Source organism: Helobdella robusta, assembly GCF_000326865.2.
Source record: "Helobdella robusta unplaced genomic scaffold HELROscaffold_65, whole genome shotgun sequence".
In the NCBI taxonomy this organism is placed as follows: Eukaryota; Metazoa; Annelida; class Clitellata; order Rhynchobdellida; family Glossiphoniidae; genus Helobdella; species Helobdella robusta.
The window spans coordinates 408,319-429,489 of NW_008705364.1; the positions used below are offsets into that span (position 1 = coordinate 408,319).

A 21,171-nucleotide genomic window follows, 5' to 3' on the forward strand; every position below is an offset into this window, starting at 1 on the left:
CAGATGTTGAAAACATCTCTGGCGTCGAGTATTCACATGTTAATACTGTGAATGCTGTAAGTCAATGTAAATACTCATAGATCTGCGTCTAGAACGTACCAAGGTCTTTGAGGGCATCTTAAAGTTGATTCAATTGACTGAATGAACCAAGCGAGAAATATTGGGTTTTCTCTACGTGTAACTTAGCCCGTTTGATTGTTTGGTATCGTACTATCCTTTCAGTTCTATTTTACTGTGCTGGTTATACTATTATGGATGATATGAATCAATATATTATACGTATGCGTTTGTGTGGTGTGTGCCTGCGTGTATCAATCACAACTCAATACAGTATTAGGAGTTGTAATTATCATTTACTAAATCCCAAACGACATCCAGCTCTGCAATAACATTTGGTTTGTTTGTTTTATAAACAATAACCCGACGTAACGTTATCATCATCATAGTTTTTCGTGGCATCAGTGTGTAAACAGTGGTAATGTATGTGTGTGTGTGTGTGTGTGTGTGTGTGTGTGTGTGTGTGTGTGTGTGTGTGTGTGTGTGTGTGTCTTATGACGTCTGCCTGTATTGCTGTATTGTATATAAGGAAGTCAGCGTTCAATGTAAAAGTTGTTCATAAAAAATCTATGTATGAATGTAATATTCAGCTGTGCAATCGGCTGACAACGATTCCACTGGTTCAGTAACTTTTTGTATTCCTGTTTGTACGACAAAAAAAATTCTTAAGCGACGTATAATTGTTAGTTTGTACATAAAATACGTACACATAAATTTTGTGCATCTGAATATATACCAGCAAGATGCTGAATGAAGATAATTTTGTAATTTCATTGGAGGAAGATGAAGATGATAGCATCAGTAGACCGCCACCACAGCCATCATCGACGAGAAAAAGAGTAATCGGTAGAATAGAACAACAACGACGACAACAACAACAGCAGCTACAGCAGCCACAAAAACGTCTCTACAGAACGCAAGAATCGAGAGATGAGACACAAACAACTCTTGATCTCGAAAGCCCTGCTGAATCTCTTGAATGTACGACATTTCCTGAGAGCCCAGAGCTAAGCAAACGAAAGAAAAAACATCGCGATAAATCTCAAAGTCGGAAGAAAAAGATGAAACGTCCTCCACTGCTTCATCGTCCAATCATTGAACGTATGGGAATTCCACTCGTGAAATTCAGAACTTCTGCCAACAAACATTCACAGTCGATAAGTAGGTATCGGAGATCTGTGAAGTTGATAACTGGAAAGATCGTGAAGGCCGACAAAACCTGGGTAGGTGTTATGATAACTCTGGGAACCATTGACATGGTTCTTAATGTGGCTAATTTTGCTCAGCTGACTGATTCGAACTTGCAGTACTGCCTAGTCATTGGTCCTCCAAGGACCTTTCTCTGGCAACTTTTGCTTGCTTTCACAGTAGTTAGCTGGTTCCTATACGTGTTTGAAAGTTTGAACAGCTTTTCGTTGTTGTACAGTCCATCACGCGAAACTTATCTACCCATCCCGTACGACCTGATGATTACGCTAACATTCAAACACATTCCTCTTTCTACGATTGCATACTTCATCAGTAAGAGCAGAAGGGATTACACAACTGGAATTGAATCGATATGCAACGCTTTCAGGATAATCTACATCTTAACACGCATAATCTGGTTCGCGCATATAGAAGGTAGGAAGATAAGAAAAAATGATAAATACGTCATACAGAGCACATTCATCTTCGTCTGCTGTCTGTTATTTTGCGTCGCCACATCCTTCGCGGTACAAAACTGGAGGAAGGAGCCTACCATGAAACTGATGCGATACCATCTCATCAACGTTTCCATCGTCATGCTGCACGAAAACACGGTTCTGAACTACACGAGCGAGGATAAATTTCCACCTGAGAGGTTAAAATTTAATTTCAGCGTCAAAACTTTACTCTACGATCACGGCTACGACATCGAGAATCCCTGGCTAGTTCGGTCGCTCCTGATCATAACGACGAACAACGGAAGTTACGGCTCTTACAATTGCAACAGAACAATTAACACTCCGGAACTTGACGAATGCCAACAAGCGGATCACTTAATTTTCCATTTCATGTACAGAGTACCATCCTTCGTCTCGCCATACGGAGAAATCAACTACAACTACGCTAAATTTAAAATGACGACACAGCAAAAATCTGGAGAAAATGACGCAAGTAATGATAAAAAGCACGAATGCACCGACGCCAGTGAACAGATCCTCAACGGATACCAACTCTATTACCTGGAATTCAGCAGAGCCGTCGACAAAAATGGAACCAGTGAGGTGTTCGTGACGGCACCTTTCAGAAAGTCTTGGACTCACCCCAGACCGAGGTACAACCCTGAGATAACCGTTTGCGACAAGGCCGACAAATTTTATCACCAGCTATTTAAAAAATTTAAAGTGACTAAGAAGAAAAAGAATATCGGTAAAACCATTTACTTTCCAGGTGAAAATTATTAATTCGCATAAAGTGACAGCCAGTGTAACTCTGAACTGTTTCTCTAGCAAATATATTTATATATTTCTCTAGCAAATATATATATACTTTGATTTGAATTTTTATTAAAATCTGTTATTAAACGAAGGAACTGACCCAAAAAACAAGAAAATTTATTATAAAACTAAACATTAACAACAACAACAACAAACATGATCAAACAGTTGTACTAAAAACAAACTCATATCAAAAAACATTTTATAAAGCCAATAATTATCAATCCATTAATTATGCATTTGTTAACATCATCACGCCATTGTCACAATTTTGACTAACAACATCATTAACAAATGTCAACGCCCTCAATACAGATCCAATTATAAAGCTATAACAAAGGAAAATAACCAAATGAATTCATCAATAATATATCTATAATGATAAATAAAAAACAAATTAACGACATGAAATAAAATATTTTAGCTTTCCAACAAATTATATAAAACCTTCCAACGCCGACATTGCCAACAGCAAACAAACTGAACAAGCCAAGAAACAAACTCCTATGTACATACAAAACGAAACCAAAAAAAAAATACTTTCTTTGTAACGACATAAACAGAATTTTTTAACAAAAATTGAAAAAGGTTTAATAAAAAATTTAAAAAAAAGAGCAAACACATTTAGTAGTGCTAGTAGTGATCTATAAATTTATTTTAACGAATCCACCTGGGTCACGCATTACATAACCAACGCATCGCACCACATCACAATGCATAACCATAGCATTACATTAAACCACGTACGATGATGAAATTACAAATATGTAACATTAACATCTGCATCATGGACAGACAGACAGGTAGACAGCAACAAAAAAAGAAACCAAACAACACACAGTCAATCAACCAATCAAAAAACAGATTACCCAACGACAAAGTCCACCCATCCAATCAGCTACCTAATACCCCATTCCACCCATTCCTCCCATGCCACCCATTCCTCCCATGCCGGCGTCAGGGCCTGCCTTCTCTTCCTTAGGAAGTTCAGCTACCACAACTTCCGCTGTCGTTAGTAATGAAGCTACACTGGCTGCATCTAATAAGGATGTTCTTACTACCTGTGTTTGATTGAGAAAAAATATCATAGCAAATGAACTAATCAGTAAATGAATGAAATGAAAATTCTAGACGAACGGAAACACAAACCTTTGTAGGATCTATGATACCAGCTTTGATCATGTCAACGAACTTGCCATTGAGGGCGTCGTAACCAAAATCCCCCTTCTCTTGCATCACCTTTGTTACTATCTCCTGTGCATCCACTCCAGCGTTCTGGGCTATCGTGTGGCATGGAATTCGCAGGGCTTTTCGGACGATATCACCTCCTGATTTGTTTATTAATCAAGCAGTGAGTGCACAAGAAGCAATAAATAGTAACAAATTAAACCCAATTAACTGCTAATTAAGTAATCAGTGAGTCAGTAGAAAACAACAAAACAACACACGTTTAGACGGCATTTTCCCCGAGATTGGGGGTTGCCGTTTGGCTACCTATGATGAAACCGAAATACCCCTCGACGCCATCCACATCTGTCACTCGCCTCAGTATCACGCAACCCCGCTTTCACCCTGTCCTTCTCCACCTGCTCTCTCCATCCCAATCGCGGACGACCCCTTCCTACCACTCCTTCAACCTCGAACTCCAACGCTCACCTAATCCCGACCCTTTCATCCCTTCTCAACACATGTCCATACCACCGCAATCTCGATCTCCTTATCAATGTCACAATGTCCTCATTCAGTCCCATCATTGACATCAGCTCTGTACTACTCCTCCTATCCTTCACTTTAACCCCACACATCATCCTCACCATAGCTCTTTCAGCCCTCTGCAGTACACTTTCCTCCTCTCTCCTCAACACCCAAGTTTCACCACCATATACCATCGCTGCTCTCACACATGCTTTATATACCCTCTCTTTCATCCAAACTGACCATTTCTTTCCACACAATACCCCACCCAGTTCCCTAAATTTCATCCATACCACACGAACTCTAGCCGTAACTGCGCTCAAACATCCTCCATCCGCATTCAGCTTATCCCCTAAGTAAACAAAGCTTTCCACTCTTTCAATACCACCACTCAACCCCGTCCTTGCGTCCGTCCTATTAATCACACCATGAGCACATTTCTTACATTTGAACGTGCCTTCCACCTTCTTCAGTGCCCCCCTCAAACCACTACATCTCTTATGCACCCATTTCTGACATCCTATACACAACACCGAGTTAGCCTTCACTCTCCTGTCACATACCCCACAGGGGTCTATTTTACTTATCACTCGCTCCCCACCTTCCCCACTCACCATTACCTTCGTCTTACCAATATTAACTTTTAACCCTTTCTTTTCAATAACACTTTTCCATCTGTCAAATTTTAACTGCAATTCTTCCATGCTATCAGCCATCAAGACTAAATCATCTGCATACAAAATCTCAAATAACAACCCCTCCATTATGTTTCCACACACAACATTCATCACAATTGCAAACAGAAACGGTGATAACACTGATCCTTGATGCACTCCTACCTTAACACTAAAATAAGTAGAATAAGTAGAAAGAAAACAAACTAAAGTAGCAAAATAAATATAAGTTCCTAACCAATTTGCTGATCAGGATTGTCATATTTAATATCACCAAGGCTGTCCAGGCATCTGATGAGGGCCACACCGCCACCGGGGACGATGCCCTCTTCTACCGCAGCCCTTGTGGCATTTAGGGCATCTGTGTATCTGTCCTTCTTTTCATTCACCTCCACCTCACTACTGCCACCTACCTTTTGGGGGGAAGTTTTGAACTTTTGTAAATCATTTTAGTTGAAAAAGGACTTACAATTATAATATGATTGAATTAATGGATAAACCTATCAAGCATTTTCAGCTAAAATCAAGTCATCTTAAATTTTCATGTAACTTCACAATGCAGTACTAGAAGGGCATACAAATTTGTCATCAACATTGTTAACAATATGCTTGCCAGCAAACAAACAACAAGAATAGCCACAGCCACAGCAACCACCGTAGAGTCCAAAACTAACTTTGATGACAGCAACACCGGTGGACAATTTTGACAGTCTTTCTGTCAATTTTTCTTTCTCGTAATCAGACGTCGTCTCTTTTATTTCTTCCCTCAGTTCATTCACTCGCTTCTCTATTTCTGCCTTCTCACCTTTGCCCTGTTTGATCAGTTGGTTTCACAAGTTGTTAAATCAAAAATGTCACACACACACACACACACACACACACACACAGAGAAAAATGTCACATATACATACAGAGAGGGAGAGAGAGGGAAAGGAGAAAAACTGTACACACACACACACACATACATACACAAACAAACAACAATCTAACCTTCATCAACAGTGTATCATCTTTAGTTATGGTGACCTCACCGACCTTACCCAAATCCTGAATCTGAACATCTTCAATCTTGTACATATCGGCCTCATCTCCAAACACCTTGTATTACATAATAATATATAGCAAATAGTAACAACATAGCATAACCTATTAATATAGAAATAACACTGACAATTCCACCAGTAGCAATAGCCATATCCTTCAATGTATTCTTCCTGTTGTCTCCAAATCCTGGAGCTTTGACTGCACAAACTTGAAGACCAACTTTAATTCTGTGCGTGTATGTGCGTTCATATGTTTGTTTGTATGTGTTTCAATATGTTTGTATTGTATTAACAAACACACCAACACACTGACAACAACAAACAACAAAGCCAATGCAGACAACAGCAGCAGTAGCAGCAAACCAACCTGTTAAGCACAAGAGTCGACAGGGCCTCTCCATCGACATCTTCAGCAATGATAACGATGGGCTTCCTCTGAGTGTTTGCAAGTTCAAGAGCTGGTATGATGGACTGGGCACTAGAGATTTTCTTCTCGCTGAACAGGATTAGGGCATCTTGAAATTCACATTTGGCTCCTGGAACGTTTTGTATGCATGTTTGTATTTGTGTGTGTGCGTATGCGTGAGTGTGCTCGTATGTGTTTGTGTAAAGCCTAACAAACCTTTAGCAGTGTTCATGAAATATGGGGATATGTAACCGCGATCGAATTTCATGCCCTCTATCACATCCAATTCATCTTTCAACGTCTTGCCATCCTATTTAATTAATTAATTAATTAGCACTCTCACATTTACAACAAAAAAAAAAACAACATCCCCAAAACAACAAAATCCTCACATTAACAAAAATATCCCCACAACAACAACAGCAGCAACCATAACAACCTTAACGGTGATAGTACCGTCTTTGCCAACTTTCTTCATGGCGTCTGAAATTATTGTGCCGATCGATTTGTCGCCATTTGATGAAATAGTGGCTACCTTTTAATGTATATAAAAAATAGTAGGTAAGACATTCACTAACAACTCTTAATTTATTCTTCAATTCCAGTTTTGTATTTGTTATTAAGTATGCAAATATATCAAATGAAAATATTGTCTGATGTATTTACAACACTACACCCCGTTGTATGTTTTTAAAATATTTTGGCTGAGCCATTTGTTTACAACAAATGTATTTTCATTGTACATCCATTAGATAACAACACACAATCCCAAATTACACCCAAGTTATTTATTCAGAAAATATAAATAATTTCCATTAAATGGCACATTACTCCAAAGCTTACATATTATATAATTATTTATTTATTCAGAAAATTATTTAAAAAAATAATTTAAAATGGAATTAACTTGAGCAATTTCTTCAGGTGTAGTTACTTTCTTAGACATTTGTTTCAGCCTGTCTACGACTGCTTCTACTGTCAACATGACGCCTGTGAAGTTGGAACAAGTTACACATCCACAAACAGTTTTTTTAAACATACAATCATTGAACAGTTTACCACAAATACATTTCTATCATCAACATCATTGACATCAAGCACACCCACACTAATTAATTCATTCCCAACCTCTCCTTATTTCAATTGGATTAGCTCCTTTGCTTATCTTCTCAAATCCTTCCTTAGCAAATGCCCTGGCAAGGATGGTGGCAGCTGTAGTACCATCACCAGCTTCCTCATTGGTTCGGTTTGCTACCTCTTGCACTAATTTGGCCCCAAGGTTTTGGAATTTGTCTTTCAAGTCAATTGCTTTGGCAACAGTGACTCCATCTTTTGTGATTTTTGGACTGCCCCAGCTTTGTTCGATTATTACATTTCTTCCCTTAGTAAGAAAAAGAAATTTTTTGAACACATTGTGAAAATATTTTACAAAGATGTCACTTAAATAAAAAACCTTAGGTCCCATGGTAGCAGCAACAGCATCAGCCAGAGTGTCGACACCCTGCAACATCATGTGTCTTCCTTCTGCTCCAAACCTTACATCCTTTGCATAACTCCTGTTTGCAGGCACCATCAATGCTGCAGGCAGTTTGCTGTTCATTTTAATGCTGGCAGATCTTGCCAATGACATCATGGTACTTGGAATGCGATGCATTTTTAATGAGTGTGATGACTGAACACTGAAAATTTTAAATGTTCAAGACAATCACACATGTGAGAGATGATGCAACAATGCCACAATATATATAATGATAATCAAACAAAGCACACACAGATAGAAATAACCAAATGAGCTAAACGTCTTAAAAATATAGCTCTCATGACCTCAAAATTAAAATTTCAATCAGTACCAATGGTTTATTAATTATTAAGGCCAAGTAATATTTTTTGCCGGTGATCACTATGAATGATTTTGATCAGAGTTGAAAAAACGATTGAAGAGTAATCGAGGGATAATACAAACGGCCAAATGACAAGCGAAAGCATTTTCAAATTGATAAAATTCAGACATTTTGTGGTCTGACCTTATACCGGCATTATTGAAGGACGCACGTGCCAGCGAAAACTACGAGAAACATCGTGAACAAATTTACAAATGAATGAAACAATCGCAAAATGAAATTGTCAAATAAATCTGAAAAAAGTAAATTAAATGAAAAATGAATAAAATTCACCTTAGACGAAGAAAAGACGCAATTTGAAGAACAAAAGAATCGCACTCGGTCGAGATTAAATAATTATATTTAAAATGCTCGAAGTTTCTACGCTAGCTAATGTCAAAACTACCATAGGTCAACTCTAAAGCGCATTTTTAATAATTAAAGTTTCATCATCAAATTACTTGATTATTTCAAATTAAAAAACATTTAAACATATTTTGTTTATAGAGATAGAGTAAAAATAATTATTATATGTCATAGTTTTAAAATATATTATAGAGTGACCAATACACAAACGTCAGTAATTTTGCATGAAACTCTTTGAAAAAAGCCTTCAAACTTTAAAAATTTAACTATTTCGTGTAAAATGTTTGCAAATAAATTAAGAAATTTTGCTAATAAATTAGTAAATGTGGAGTTTCTACAGCGTTATTATTTCCAAACGTCATTCATACATACCTTGTGGATGCGATTACGTAATTGTGTAACGGCTTGCAGTTTGAAATTTGAAGAGTAGTTGATTGGCTTACTAACAAAATTGACAATTTCTAAATTAAATTTAACATTTTGTTGAAATTAAGAGTTTGAAGATATGAGACGACAAACGAACAAAGTGATTTTATAACTTATTTCACCAGAAATTAATGAAACCTTGATTTAAATTTTAAAAGCCCAATAAAAATAATTTTTATACTGATATGTCAATTTTTTTATATTTATTTTCATGCCTTACTTGAAAATTTAAAGGATATATTTTTAAAATACGGAGGGGATTTGAACTGTCTGCCAACTAACTCGAAATTCTATCAAGATTGTATGATTTATTCTTTTTTTTTTTTAACAAAAATAATATCAATAAACGCCATTAAAAATGTATAATATTATAATTTATATGATCGTTTAATTTACCAAGCTAATTTGCTAATATTATTTGATTGATTGATTAATTGACTGATTGAAACTAAATATTTAGTTAATTGACGTCAGTGATTGATTGACTGGTTGAAACTGTTAAACGATTAAAAAACAAACTGACAGATGTAAAACGAATGAAAACCGATTTTGAAAAGTTCCTATCAGACGAGATCAAACGGTATAATACTGTCAGGAAACAAGAATATGAAGCAAGAACCGAAAGAGCGAAAATGCTCAATCCCCAATACAGAGCCATTCAGGCAGAGAAGAAAATTAGGGAAAAAAAGAGAAATTTTAGGGAAAAATTAGTCGAATTGGCGTTTGTTTTCATTTCTTTGCTGATATTTTTGAATGATTTTAGTAACTTGTCTTTCTTTTTTCTTGATAATTTTGACAAATGAAAAATGTGTAATGCAATCAGCGTAAGAAGTTTGACGCAATTGACAATGCAAATTGCAAGTAAACGTCCATGTAGTTTAACTGGCTGAAAAGTAAAGGCTTGCCGTGACTGACAATTCAAACGACAGATTACATGAAGAGAGAGTGATGGATCCAGAGAAATTGAAATGCGTACCTCAGTTTGACGCCAATATCAATGAACCGACATTGGCCGAACTCGTTACGTTCAAATTTTTTCAATCTCTTGCTTTTAATTTTTTCCATTTTAACGACGATGATGACGTTGTTGTTGTTGGTTGTTGTTTATTGTTGTCGCTGTTGTTGTTGATGATTAGGAGGACAGTGATGATGACGTTTTTATGGGGGTATTGATGACGTAAACGTGACGATATCACGATTAGGCATTATAATACATTAAAACATAAAAAAAAACAACAAACTCTTTAATTAATTTTTACGTTAGTCACTTACAAGCACGAAGACAAAACAGCCACAGCAGACCAGCATCTGCATCAACTGCAAACAAACAACACCAATACAGAAGAATCAGTACAGATTATTTATAAAGCATGGGTTTGCCGAGATGAGCTCGATACCGCCAATGTCTGAAGACTGGCTCAACAACATTGAGAACCTCATACCTCTTTATCTAAGGGTTCGTTTGAATGAGTGGATGAATGAGTGGATGAATGAATGAATGAATGAGTAAATGACGGAATGAATGAATGATTGAATGAATGATTGAATGAATAAATGAGTAAATGATTGAATGAATGAATAAACGAATAAATGAATTTCAAATTCATTTGCGAAAGTCGTTATTCGGTATGTGTGCAACGCGTGCATTCTTCCATCCATCCATCCATCCATCCATCCATCCAGCCAGCCATCCATCCATCCATCCATCCAGCCAACCATCCATCCATCCATCCATCCATCCACCCATCCATCCATCCATCCATCCATCCATCCATCCATCCATCCATCCATCCATCCATTCGCCCATCCATCTATAATAATTAAAATAATTATGTTTAGATGGCGAGATCTGCTCAATTTAAAATTCTGCTGAAAGAAGTAACCGACTTGTACGTAGATAGGAGTAGGCAGATTGTCGGTGGGCATTCATCATTGTATCCATCCATTCATATCTTCATTCATTTGTTTGATTATTTGTTCATTTATTCATTAATGCATTAATTCGTTCATCCATTGATTGATTGATTGATTGATTGATTCATCCATTCATTGATCCATTGATTGATTGATTGATTCATCTCTTCATCCATTTATTTATTCAGTCGAATACATTACGAACCACGTAAGAAAAGATGACGGCAACGACGAAGATTACGAAAAATTTCAAAAACTCGCATCTCTCTACGTGTCGGATTCCTCAAAATTTCGACCGCCAAAATCGACGTACAGGGATGAGCTAAAAATTTTACCAAAACCGTGGCACAGTCGATTCGTTCGGAGTATCGAGTTTTTATCGAAGAATCTCTACACAATACACGTCTGTATGAGAAAAACTAACACAATTTGGCATCAAACTCTTGGGTATGTGCATGTCTGTATGTATGTATGTATGTACGTATGTATGTATGTTTGTTTGTATGTTTGTATGTACAGAAGTTTGAAGCTGATCAACGGTTTGTATTTCGAGACGAGACAATCGCCAATGACGTTGGACGAGTTCATCGGGCTGTGTTACGGACAGGTATCTAATCTTCAGTGGAAGCTTCAGGAAAGGTTCTCTCCCTCGTTGCTATTATTGTTATTATTATTTTATTATTATTATTATGTTATTATTATTGTTATTATTATTATTATTATTATTATTATTATTACATCTACAGTTTTTTGCCTGCCGCTCAAAGGATGTTTTATCTCGAGAGTCGCAAAGGTTGATTTGTCAAGGATTCATTCGTTCGTTTTTTCGTTCGTTCGTTCGTTCGTTCATTCATTCATTTATTCATTCATTCATTCACTTGCTCATTCATGCACTCACTCATTCATTCACAGACTCATTCACAGCAACAGAAACAACAACGACAACAACAACACAACAGGGTTAGTCCCACTAACAACACAGAAGATGGCTCGTTTTTTCGACTGTGCAGCTGTCCTGATGGAGAAGTTGATGTTCCAGCTGACCATATCATCCATCACGGAATTCACCATGATGTTTAATAGGCAGATGACGCTGAATGACGTATGTTGTGGGAATGGGAATGAACGAACGAATGAATGAATGAATGGATGAATGGATGAATGAATGACTAAATGGTGAAGTGAATGAGTTAATGAATGAGGGAATGATGAAATGAACGAACGAACGAACGAACAAACGATGAATGAACGTATTAATTAATATTTAAATACGCAAGCATACCGAGATTTATTACATAAATCCAAATTCCTCTCTCTCACACGCACATACACACACACACACACAAACATGGACATGCATACACACACACACACACACACACATGCACGCACATACATGTACACACACACACGCAGACACCAACGGTAGATTGCAGTCACAGCGGCATAATAATAGAACTACTGTTAGAGAATGACCAAATAGAATTGAGGCCAAAGTTAGAAGAAATAATAAGCGCTATGCATTCAGTCTACCATGACGTCATTAGGGCCACGGAAATACTTCCGCGAATAGAAACGAAGCTTATCAATCACATGGTTTGTAGTCGTGCCCTGATTGGTTGGTTAATTGTTGCTCAATTTAATTGGCTGGCTGGTTTTGTAATTGATGTAATTTAATCGCTGGTTTGTCTGAAGGCGTTATTTGATTGGCTGATTGTTTGTTGATATACTTTATTTGGTTGGTCGTTCGTTCGGTTTTGGCTGATTATTCCTAAATTTATGTAAAGAGAAAAAAAGAACAAATAAATTTATTTCAAATATAACAGCCAGATAGAATGCTGAAGATAAAGATTCCCAGCAACATAGTCTTCTTCCAAAAGCTGATCATAAAAGACGCGCTGATGAAAAGTTACCGGTATCCACTGGAGGCTCGCGAGAGATATAATGACTTGTCCTACATTGTCGAGGGCAGGGTCAGTCTACCACCACCACCACCATCACCATCATCATCATCATCATCATCATCATCATCATCATCATTGTTAACACCACCGTTCATCAACACGATACGCGAGCGCCTCAGAGAGTTGCATGCATAACAAAGATCAATAAATGTCTCCACCACAGCTTACCCAAGATATAATAACGATGCTATCGAAAGAGGACGTTAAATTCGAAGATATGACCAGTATGATGACGAAACTCAGTGAATTGAAAGAGACCATTGATAAATTAGAAAAGGTGATTTGATTTTTATTGTTCTTTGTTACTATTATTATTATTATTGTTATTATTATTATTATGCCCCCACCAGAAATTCGTGAAGGAGAATTTCTTCATAGACTGCTCAACGCTGAACAAGCAGCTGGGGAAGATAATTGAGGTGGACACTGACAGGATCCTGGATGCTATGCACACCATGCACAGAGCATTCTTCGAAAAGTTATTATTATTATTATTGTTATTATTATTATTATTGTTGTTGTTGTTATTTTAAATTAAATAAATGAAACTAAGCAGAAAGTTAAACCGACAAACGCCCGCCATCAGATTATGCGCCGAACACGAGCAGCTGATGGGTGCCTTGTTACAGAAACCAGAGAACACACTCGAGCTGATGGAGTTTAAGAAGAACGGCGAGAAGATCATCGACCATCAGCTACCAGCCATAGAACAGGCTGTCAAAAATGAGACCGCCAAAATGATATACCTGGTCGAGCAGACGACAATCAGTCCGTATGATATAGCGCTTAATATTAACACTTTGAGATTTGTGTACAGGGTTCCGGAGGTGCTCATTAAACACGCCTACATTGTTGAGAAGCAGACGGAACTCTTTCAAGAACAACTACAAGTTATTACTATTAGTATTAGTAGTAGTAGAGAGAGGAAGAGAGAGAGATAGGAAGAGAGAGAGAGAGAGAGAGATAGAGAGAGATAGGAAGAGAGAGAGAGAGATAGAGAGAGAGAGAGAGAGAGAAAATGAGATTCAATAAATATAAAACAGGAGAACTTGGAGAAGTTGATGAAAGACTTGGACGCCTACCAGAAGCAGGTGCAGGAGTTCGGCACGTTGTTCAACATCAGCGACGTTCCGACCTACCTCAAGATGGCCAACGCCATCGAGAAGAAAATTGACGACGCCGCCATTCTCGTTAGTGGGATTTGTTGTTGTTGTTGCTGTTGTTGTTGTTGTTGCTGTTGTTGCTGCTGTTGCTGTTGTTGTTGTTGTTGTTGTTGTTGTTGTTGTTGTTGTTGCTGTTGTTGTTGCTGTTGTTGTTGTTGTTGCTGTTGCTGTTTTTTAACAATTCTTTTCCACGTACTCCTTTTCCGTATCGACGACACACAAATACGCGTGAATCCATGCATCACACGAATTGCATGGGATGAATGGATGAATGGTGCTAATCTCCTTGCATTCGATCCCAGTTAGAGCAGCATCAGTAGCAGGCACTTTAACCACTACAGCACCTCGCCACCCTTTGATATCATCATCATCATCATCATCATCATCATCATTATCATTATTATTATTAGTATTATTATTATTATTATTGTTATTATTATTATTAACATTAGGCGGAGAAGTATAACAGCGAAGAGGAATGCTTCCAATTGAATATAACGCATTTTGACCAGCAAATAAGAAAAATCTACGACACTTTGAAACCGTATAAACAGCTCTATGAGACTATCATGGAATACCTTACTAGTTACAAGTATGCATGTGTGTGTATATATATCTGTTTGTGTGCGTGTGTGTGCGTGCGCGTGTGTGCGTGTAATTATGATCTTTTTTTAAATTTTCAAGGGTTTGGATGAAAGGCCCGCGAGAAAACGTCATACCGGATAACGTACAATCGGATATATCGAACTACATTAGAACGTTGAACAGGCTGGAGAAGGCTTTCAGCGAACAACCTGCCCCTAAAAAACTGGCCATGTTGGTTAGTTGGTTGGCTGGCTGGCTGGTTGATTGATTGATTGGCTGGTTGGTTTATCAGTCTAGTGATTGATTGGATGGAGATAGTTGATTGATTGATTGATCAGTTACTGATGAACAATAATATAAATCTGACAACTGTAAGAAGTGAATCGACATTTTTTCTTAAAAAAATTTTCAAAAAAAGACCCGCGTACAAATTGAAGAGTTCAGCAAGAACCTGCCGATCATACAAAACCTTGCAAACCCAAGCATTCGCGAGAGGCACTGGCTCAAAATTAGCGAAATCGTCGGTCGTGACATCACTCCTAAACCAGAGACAACCTTGGAGCAGATTATTGAACTTCACCTAGAAGAATTTTTGCCACAGTTTGAAGCCATCGCTGAAGCTGCTAGTAAGGAATATACGCTGGAGAAGGCTCTCATGAAGATGACCAGTGAATGGGCGAATGTAAGTGTCTCTGTCTGTGTGTGTCTGTGTGTTTGTCTGTGTTGTTGTATTTGTTGATTGGTATATGTTTGTTTGTTTGTCTGATCGTTCTTGTTGCGAGTGTCATTTTGTTGCTCTTTTAACTCTATACTTTGAAAAAAAAAATAAAGTAAAGTTGTACTTATACATATATACAACTCAAAAACAATTTAAGAAGCAGCATAAACAATTGAAAGTTATTTCGCAATCACGTAACGCACACGTACGCGAGCTAATACATCACACGTACACCCACACTTACACACACACACACACACACATACACGTACATACACACATACACACACACATACATGCATACACACAACACACACACACACAGATTGAATTTACTTTACTACCGTATCGAGATAGCGCCACTTACATAGTATCATCAGTTGACGAGATACAAGTTCTATTGGAAGACCACATAGTCAGGACGATGACGATGCTGAGTTCTGCCTTTATCAAACCACACGAAGCAGCTACAATGTATGTGTGTGTGTGTGTGTGTGCGTGCGTGTATGTATGTGTGTGCGTGCGTGTTTATGTGTGCGTGTGTGTGTGCGTGTGTGTATGTGTGTATGTGCGTGTGTGTATGTGCGTGTGTGTGTGTGCGTGTGTGTATGTGCGTGTGTGTGTATGTGTTTTTTATGTTTGTGTGAATGTTTTGTACGCGTTAGTTAACGTTCCTTACGTACGTACGTACGTTTTGTATGTTTGCGCGGTTATACGTCTGAGTGTTTTAAATGATACTGAATGATAAATAGCAACATCAACAAAATCAGACAGTGGGGTAAGACCCTGACAACGATCCAACAGGCTTTAGATGGCTGGTTGAAAATGCAGGCTAACTACTTGTACCTCGAGCCTATATTTAGCTCCAGGGATATAATGGCTCAGATGCCATCTGAAGGAAATAAATTTATGCAGGTCTGTGTGTGTGTGTGTTTATGTATGTGTGTGTGTATGTGTATGTGTGTTTATGTATGTGTGTGTAGGTGTGTGTGTGTGTGTGTAGGTGTGTGTGTGTATGTGTGTGAGTGTGTGTAGGTGTGTGCGTGTGTATTTAACATTAACGAAATCTAAAAATGCAGGTGGACAAAATTTTCAAAGGAATAATGAAGCAGGTCGTGCAGGATGCAAAAGTAACATCGCTGGTTAACATTGAGAAGGTCGTTGAGTCGTTCAAACAGTGCAACAAACTACTGGACATGGTACAGATGGTACGCTTCGCTATTATTATTATTATTATTAATTAATAATAACTATTATAATTATTAATATTTATTATTAATATTAACGTTATTGTTAATAATTATCGCAACCAGGGAATGAATGATTACTTAGAGAAAAAGAGATTGTACTTCCCTCGCTTTTTCTTCCTATCAAATGACGAACTACTTGAGATATTGACGGAAACTAAGGACCCGACGAGGTAGATAATACACACACATACTCACACGCACACACACATGCACGCACAGACACACACACACACATGCACGCACACATTCACGTACACAAACGCAGAGTGCAACCGCATTTGAAAAAGTGCTTCGAGGGCATAGCCCGCCTGACCTTTACAGACGTCCTTGAAATTACGCACATGTTGAGTAGCGAGGGTGAATCCATCCAACTCTCTCAGACTGTTTCGACTGCAAAGGCCAAAGGTCAAGTAGAAAAATGGCTCCTCGAACTTGAATATTCCATGGTTTTGTCTATTAAAAACGTTAGTTCGCTTGATTTATACGTAGTTATTACTGCATTCGCCTAGCTGACGTTAATGGTAGAGCAGTTTTTTTTATGTCTTCATAGAGTTACTGAATCCTCACTTTTTAAATAAATAAAATTTTTGTTCTCCCCCCTCTAATCTTAAAGGTGGTATCGACCGCCATAGAAGCGTACCCCCAAAACAAGAGGAGTACTTGGGTGCAGAGTTGGTCCGGCCAGGCTGTACTTTGTGTGTCGCAATTGTATTGGACTTCATACGTGCACGAAGTGGGTATTTACATAAATTAGCATATCTAATTAGCATATATTAACACATTTGATTAGCATAAGTCGACGTGAATTAACATATTTAATTAATTAGGCTATTGGCCAGGGTCAGTTGGCTCTGAAGAAATACCTGGCCACTAACAATAGGTAAGCTTTCGTGTCTATTTTGTATGTATGTATGTATGTATGTATGTTTGTTTGTTTGTTTGTTTGTTTGTTTGTTTGTACAACAACAACAACGACAACGACAACAACAGCAGCAGCAACAACAACGACAACAACAACAACAACAGCGACAACAACAACAACATCATCAAAAAACTACAAACACATCGACAACCACCACCACTACAACAGTCAGATTGAAATGTTGGTGACGCTGGTGAGGGGTGAGCTTTCGAAACAGCACCGCATCATCTTGCAAGCACTAATCGTGCTGGACGTACACTCCAGGGATGTGCTGGCTGAACTAATCGGCAAAGACGTCAAATCTGAGAACGATTTCAATTGGCTGGCCCAACTCAGATATTATTGGGCGGTTCGTTCGTTCGTTCGTTTTTATGTTTGTCTAATAAATAAATATATAGATGAACGGATGAAGAAACGAATGAACTAAAAATAAATGAATGTATTTGTAGGAATCTGGTGGAAAAACATTCGACATGTTTGTGAAAATGATAAACTCCCAGTTGAGATACGGTTACGAATACCTCGGTAACACGTCGAGACTCGTCATCACACCGCTCACTGACCGATGTTACAGGTTCCGGTATATTAATTAATTAATTAAATAAGTGAATAAATAATTTTGTTAACCATTTATCAATCAATACGTTAACCAACAAATCAATCAACCGACCAATCAACAAACCAACCACCTACCAACCAACCAACCAACCAACCAACCAACCAACCAGAACTTTATTCGGGGCACTGCACCTCCACTTAGGGGGTGCTCCAGAGGGCCCAGCCGGAACAGGAAAGACAGAAACTACGAAGGATTTGGCAAAGGCGATTGCCAAACAATGCGTCGTTTTCAATTGTTCAGACGGCCTCGACTACATCGCACTCGGCAAGTTTTTTAAAGTTCGTTTCAGATTTTTTTTTGTCGGGAAAAGCATACAAACATTTAATGCTTACACACACATACATACATTCATACAAACAAACATACATACAAACATATTTACAAACATACAAACAAACATACAAACAAACTAACAAACAAATAAAGGGATTAGTTTTTAAAGTTCGTTTCAAGTTTTTTTTTTCTTGTCGGGGATAACATATGTACAAACATTCATTGCTTACACACACACACGTACATACATTCATACAAAAAACAAACATACATAAATACATACAAACATACAAACAAACATACAAACAAACAAATAAAGGGATTAGCCACATGTGGCGCCTGGTCATGCTTCGATGAATTCAACAGAATTGATTTGGAAGTGCTGTCTGTAGTAGCTCAACAGATACTCACTATTCAAAGAGGTAGGTTGGTTGGTCGGTCGGTCGGTCGGTCGGTCGGTCGGTCGGTTGCTTGTTTGGTTGGTTGGTCGGTTGGTTGGTTGGTTGATTGTTTGGTTGTTTGGTACTTTGGTTGATTGGTTGGTTGGTTGGTTGATTGATTGGTTAGTTGGTTGGTTGATGAAAAACCACAAACACTAATATTATACAAGTATACAAACCTAGGAACATATAAACAAACTGCTTACAAATCTACAAAATAATACATATAAAATACAAATACATAAACAATACAATACAATACAAAAAAATACTAATTTATACACGGAAATACTCCCAGGTATACTTGCTGGCTCGGATTCCTTATTCTTTGAGGGTACGATTATTAAGTTAGTGCCATCTTGCGCCATTTTTATTACGATGAATCCTGGCTATGCCGGAAGATCCGAACTTCCGGATAATTTAAAAGTGAATTTATTTTATTTAATTTTTTATCATTCGTATTTAAATTGTTATCATAATCATCGTTAATATTTTTCTACGTCTTTCTCACCGCACATTTTAAAAACAGTAGTAGTATTGACAGAAGCTGGTGCCGTAGCAGAAGCGGCAGTGGTAGTAATGGCGTTTCTATATCCTCTTTTCATCCAAATCCATCTCCCACAAATCCCATGCAGCCTGAATCTCATTTAGCCAAATTTTTTTTTCTAGGCATTATTCCGTCCCGTGGCAATGATGGTCCCAGATTATGCGATGATAAGTGAGATAAGTTTGTATTCATGTGGCTTCCTGATGGCCAGGCCTCTGTCTGTAAAGATTGTCGCCACGTACCGACTCTGCTCAGAGCAGCTGTCCTCTCAATCTCACTACGATTACGGCATGCGGGCTGTTAAGTCTGTGCTGATTGCTGCTGGAAATTTGAAGGTTGATTGAGTGGTTGGTTGGTTGGCTGATTGGTTGAGTGTTTGATTGGTTGGTTGGTTGATTGGTTGGCTGGTTGTTTGGATGGTTAAATGGTTGGTTGATTTGTTTGGATGATTGATTTGTTAGTTAGCTGGTTAGTTAATTTATTGGTAACATTTAAAAGAATATTTCAAGAACAAGCAAAAAACCACAAAACCACCAAACAAACTGGGCAGATGAAATACCCAAACGAGAAGGAAGATATGATAATGCTGAGATCAATCATCGACGTCAACCTCCCGAAATTTCTGAACCAGGACATTCCCTTGTTCAACGGCATCACATCCGATCTCTTTCCTGGAGTGAGATTGCCAAATCCGGAGAATAATATCTTGAAGAATGCTATTTTAAAGGCCTGCGAAGTCATGAATTTGCAGTGCACAGATTATTTTATGGAGAAAATTTTGCAGGTTAGGGTTATTGGTTTTTAGTCTTGTGTGTGTGCGGTCAAAACAAGGCAAACATCAACAATACATCATCAACAACAACAACAACAACAACCTCAGATCTACGAAATGATGATAGTCAGACACGGATTCATGATCGTTGGCGAACCGTTCGCTGGCAAGTCGAGCAGTTATAAAGTTCTTGCCACAGCACTAGAGGATATAGCGTCTCAGGTATAATTTAGTGTTTTATCTTATTTATTTGTCAATTAATTTCAATCAACCATTCGTTCGTTCGTTCGTTTGTTCGTTCATCTATCCATCCATTCATTCATCCATTTATTCATCCAATGATGGTCCATTAATTTATTCAATCTAACACCCAACCAACCAGCCAACCAACCAAAAAAAACAACCCACCAACCAATCAATCAAGGGTTTGATGGATGAGAACAGAGCGCAGTACATAGTCATCAACCCAAAAGCGATTACAATGGGACAGTTGTACGGAAGATTTGATCCGGTCTCCCACGAATGGTCCGATGGGATTTTGGCTGTATCTTTCAGGGCACAAGCTCAAGACCCGGTCGGTTGGTTGGCTGGTTGGTTGGCTGGTTGGTTGGCTGGCTGGTTGGTTGATTTGTTGGCTGGTTGGTTGATTGGTCGGTTGGTTGGTTGGTTGGTTTGTTGATCAGCCAGTTGACATCCGGTTGACAATAATCAAATGAGACATTCCCAATCTGTCCAGTCTGCAGATCGCAAGTGGTTGATTTTCGACGGACCTGTGGACGCGGTCTGGATTGAGAGCATGAACACGGTGCTAGACGACAACAAGAAGTTGTGTCTGATGAGTGGCGAGATCATCCAGATGTCGCCACAGATGAGCCTCATCTTCGAGCCGCTCGACCTCGAAGCTGCCTCACCGGCCACGGTGATCATGATGATGATGATGATTGTCGATAATGATAATTAATACTAATGTTAGCACACACACATACACACACAAA

General features: G+C 38.2%; 3 protein-coding genes across 3 annotated transcripts in view; 2 read left to right on the forward strand and 1 right to left on the reverse strand.

Moving 5' to 3' along the window:
- Positions 1–637: 637 nt before the first annotated feature.
- On the forward strand, positions 638–2,612 carry HELRODRAFT_194052 (hypothetical protein). The gene is made up of 2 exons (XM_009030139.1): positions 638–2,542; positions 2,568–2,612. Exon 1 carries the CDS (start codon positions 801–803, stop codon positions 2,484–2,486), a length of 1,686 nt encoding a protein of 561 aa, XP_009028387.1. The 5' UTR covers positions 638–800; the 3' UTR covers positions 2,487–2,542; positions 2,568–2,612.
- On the reverse strand, positions 2,575–8,548 carry HELRODRAFT_186090 (hypothetical protein). Its single transcript, XM_009030140.1, is given in 14 exon segments — positions 2,575–3,099; positions 3,116–3,580; positions 3,669–3,847; positions 5,127–5,301; positions 5,563–5,700; positions 5,879–5,986; positions 6,060–6,159; positions 6,299–6,467; positions 6,554–6,647; positions 6,777–6,872; positions 7,245–7,327; positions 7,466–7,718; positions 7,791–8,016; positions 8,512–8,548. 12 exon segments carry the CDS (start codon positions 7,989–7,991, stop codon positions 3,422–3,424), a joined length of 1,755 nt encoding a protein of 584 aa, XP_009028388.1. The 5' UTR covers positions 7,992–8,016; positions 8,512–8,548; the 3' UTR covers positions 2,575–3,099; positions 3,116–3,421.
- Positions 8,549–9,545: 997 nt separating this feature from the next.
- The window catches only part of HELRODRAFT_194054 (hypothetical protein), a gene marked incomplete at its 5' end in the record, with an annotated part of 28,442 nt that continues 16,816 nt past the window's right edge, over positions 9,546–21,171 (forward strand). The window contains 29 exons of the mRNA XM_009030141.1: positions 9,546–9,730; positions 9,939–10,029; positions 10,274–10,465; positions 10,849–10,927; positions 11,160–11,370; positions 11,443–11,530; positions 11,906–12,025; positions 12,750–12,896; positions 13,051–13,164; positions 13,238–13,365; positions 13,474–13,777; positions 13,931–14,077; positions 14,503–14,642; positions 14,735–14,777; positions 15,054–15,317; positions 16,433–16,561; positions 16,667–16,773; positions 16,956–17,067; positions 17,217–17,336; positions 17,431–17,483; positions 17,694–17,874; positions 17,975–18,092; positions 18,286–18,422; positions 18,737–18,796; positions 19,156–19,191; positions 19,955–20,188; positions 20,285–20,398; positions 20,601–20,687; positions 20,913–21,095. Coding sequence (XP_009028389.1) covers positions 9,546–9,730; positions 9,939–10,029; positions 10,274–10,465; positions 10,849–10,927; positions 11,160–11,370; positions 11,443–11,530; positions 11,906–12,025; positions 12,750–12,896; positions 13,051–13,164; positions 13,238–13,365; positions 13,474–13,777; positions 13,931–14,077; positions 14,503–14,642; positions 14,735–14,777; positions 15,054–15,317; positions 16,433–16,561; positions 16,667–16,773; positions 16,956–17,067; positions 17,217–17,336; positions 17,431–17,483; positions 17,694–17,874; positions 17,975–18,092; positions 18,286–18,422; positions 18,737–18,796; positions 19,156–19,191; positions 19,955–20,188; positions 20,285–20,398; positions 20,601–20,687; positions 20,913–21,095 — 3,924 coding nt within the window. The remainder of the gene's footprint in view (positions 9,731–9,938; positions 10,030–10,273; positions 10,466–10,848; positions 10,928–11,159; positions 11,371–11,442; positions 11,531–11,905; positions 12,026–12,749; positions 12,897–13,050; positions 13,165–13,237; positions 13,366–13,473; positions 13,778–13,930; positions 14,078–14,502; positions 14,643–14,734; positions 14,778–15,053; positions 15,318–16,432; positions 16,562–16,666; positions 16,774–16,955; positions 17,068–17,216; positions 17,337–17,430; positions 17,484–17,693; positions 17,875–17,974; positions 18,093–18,285; positions 18,423–18,736; positions 18,797–19,155; positions 19,192–19,954; positions 20,189–20,284; positions 20,399–20,600; positions 20,688–20,912; positions 21,096–21,171) is intronic.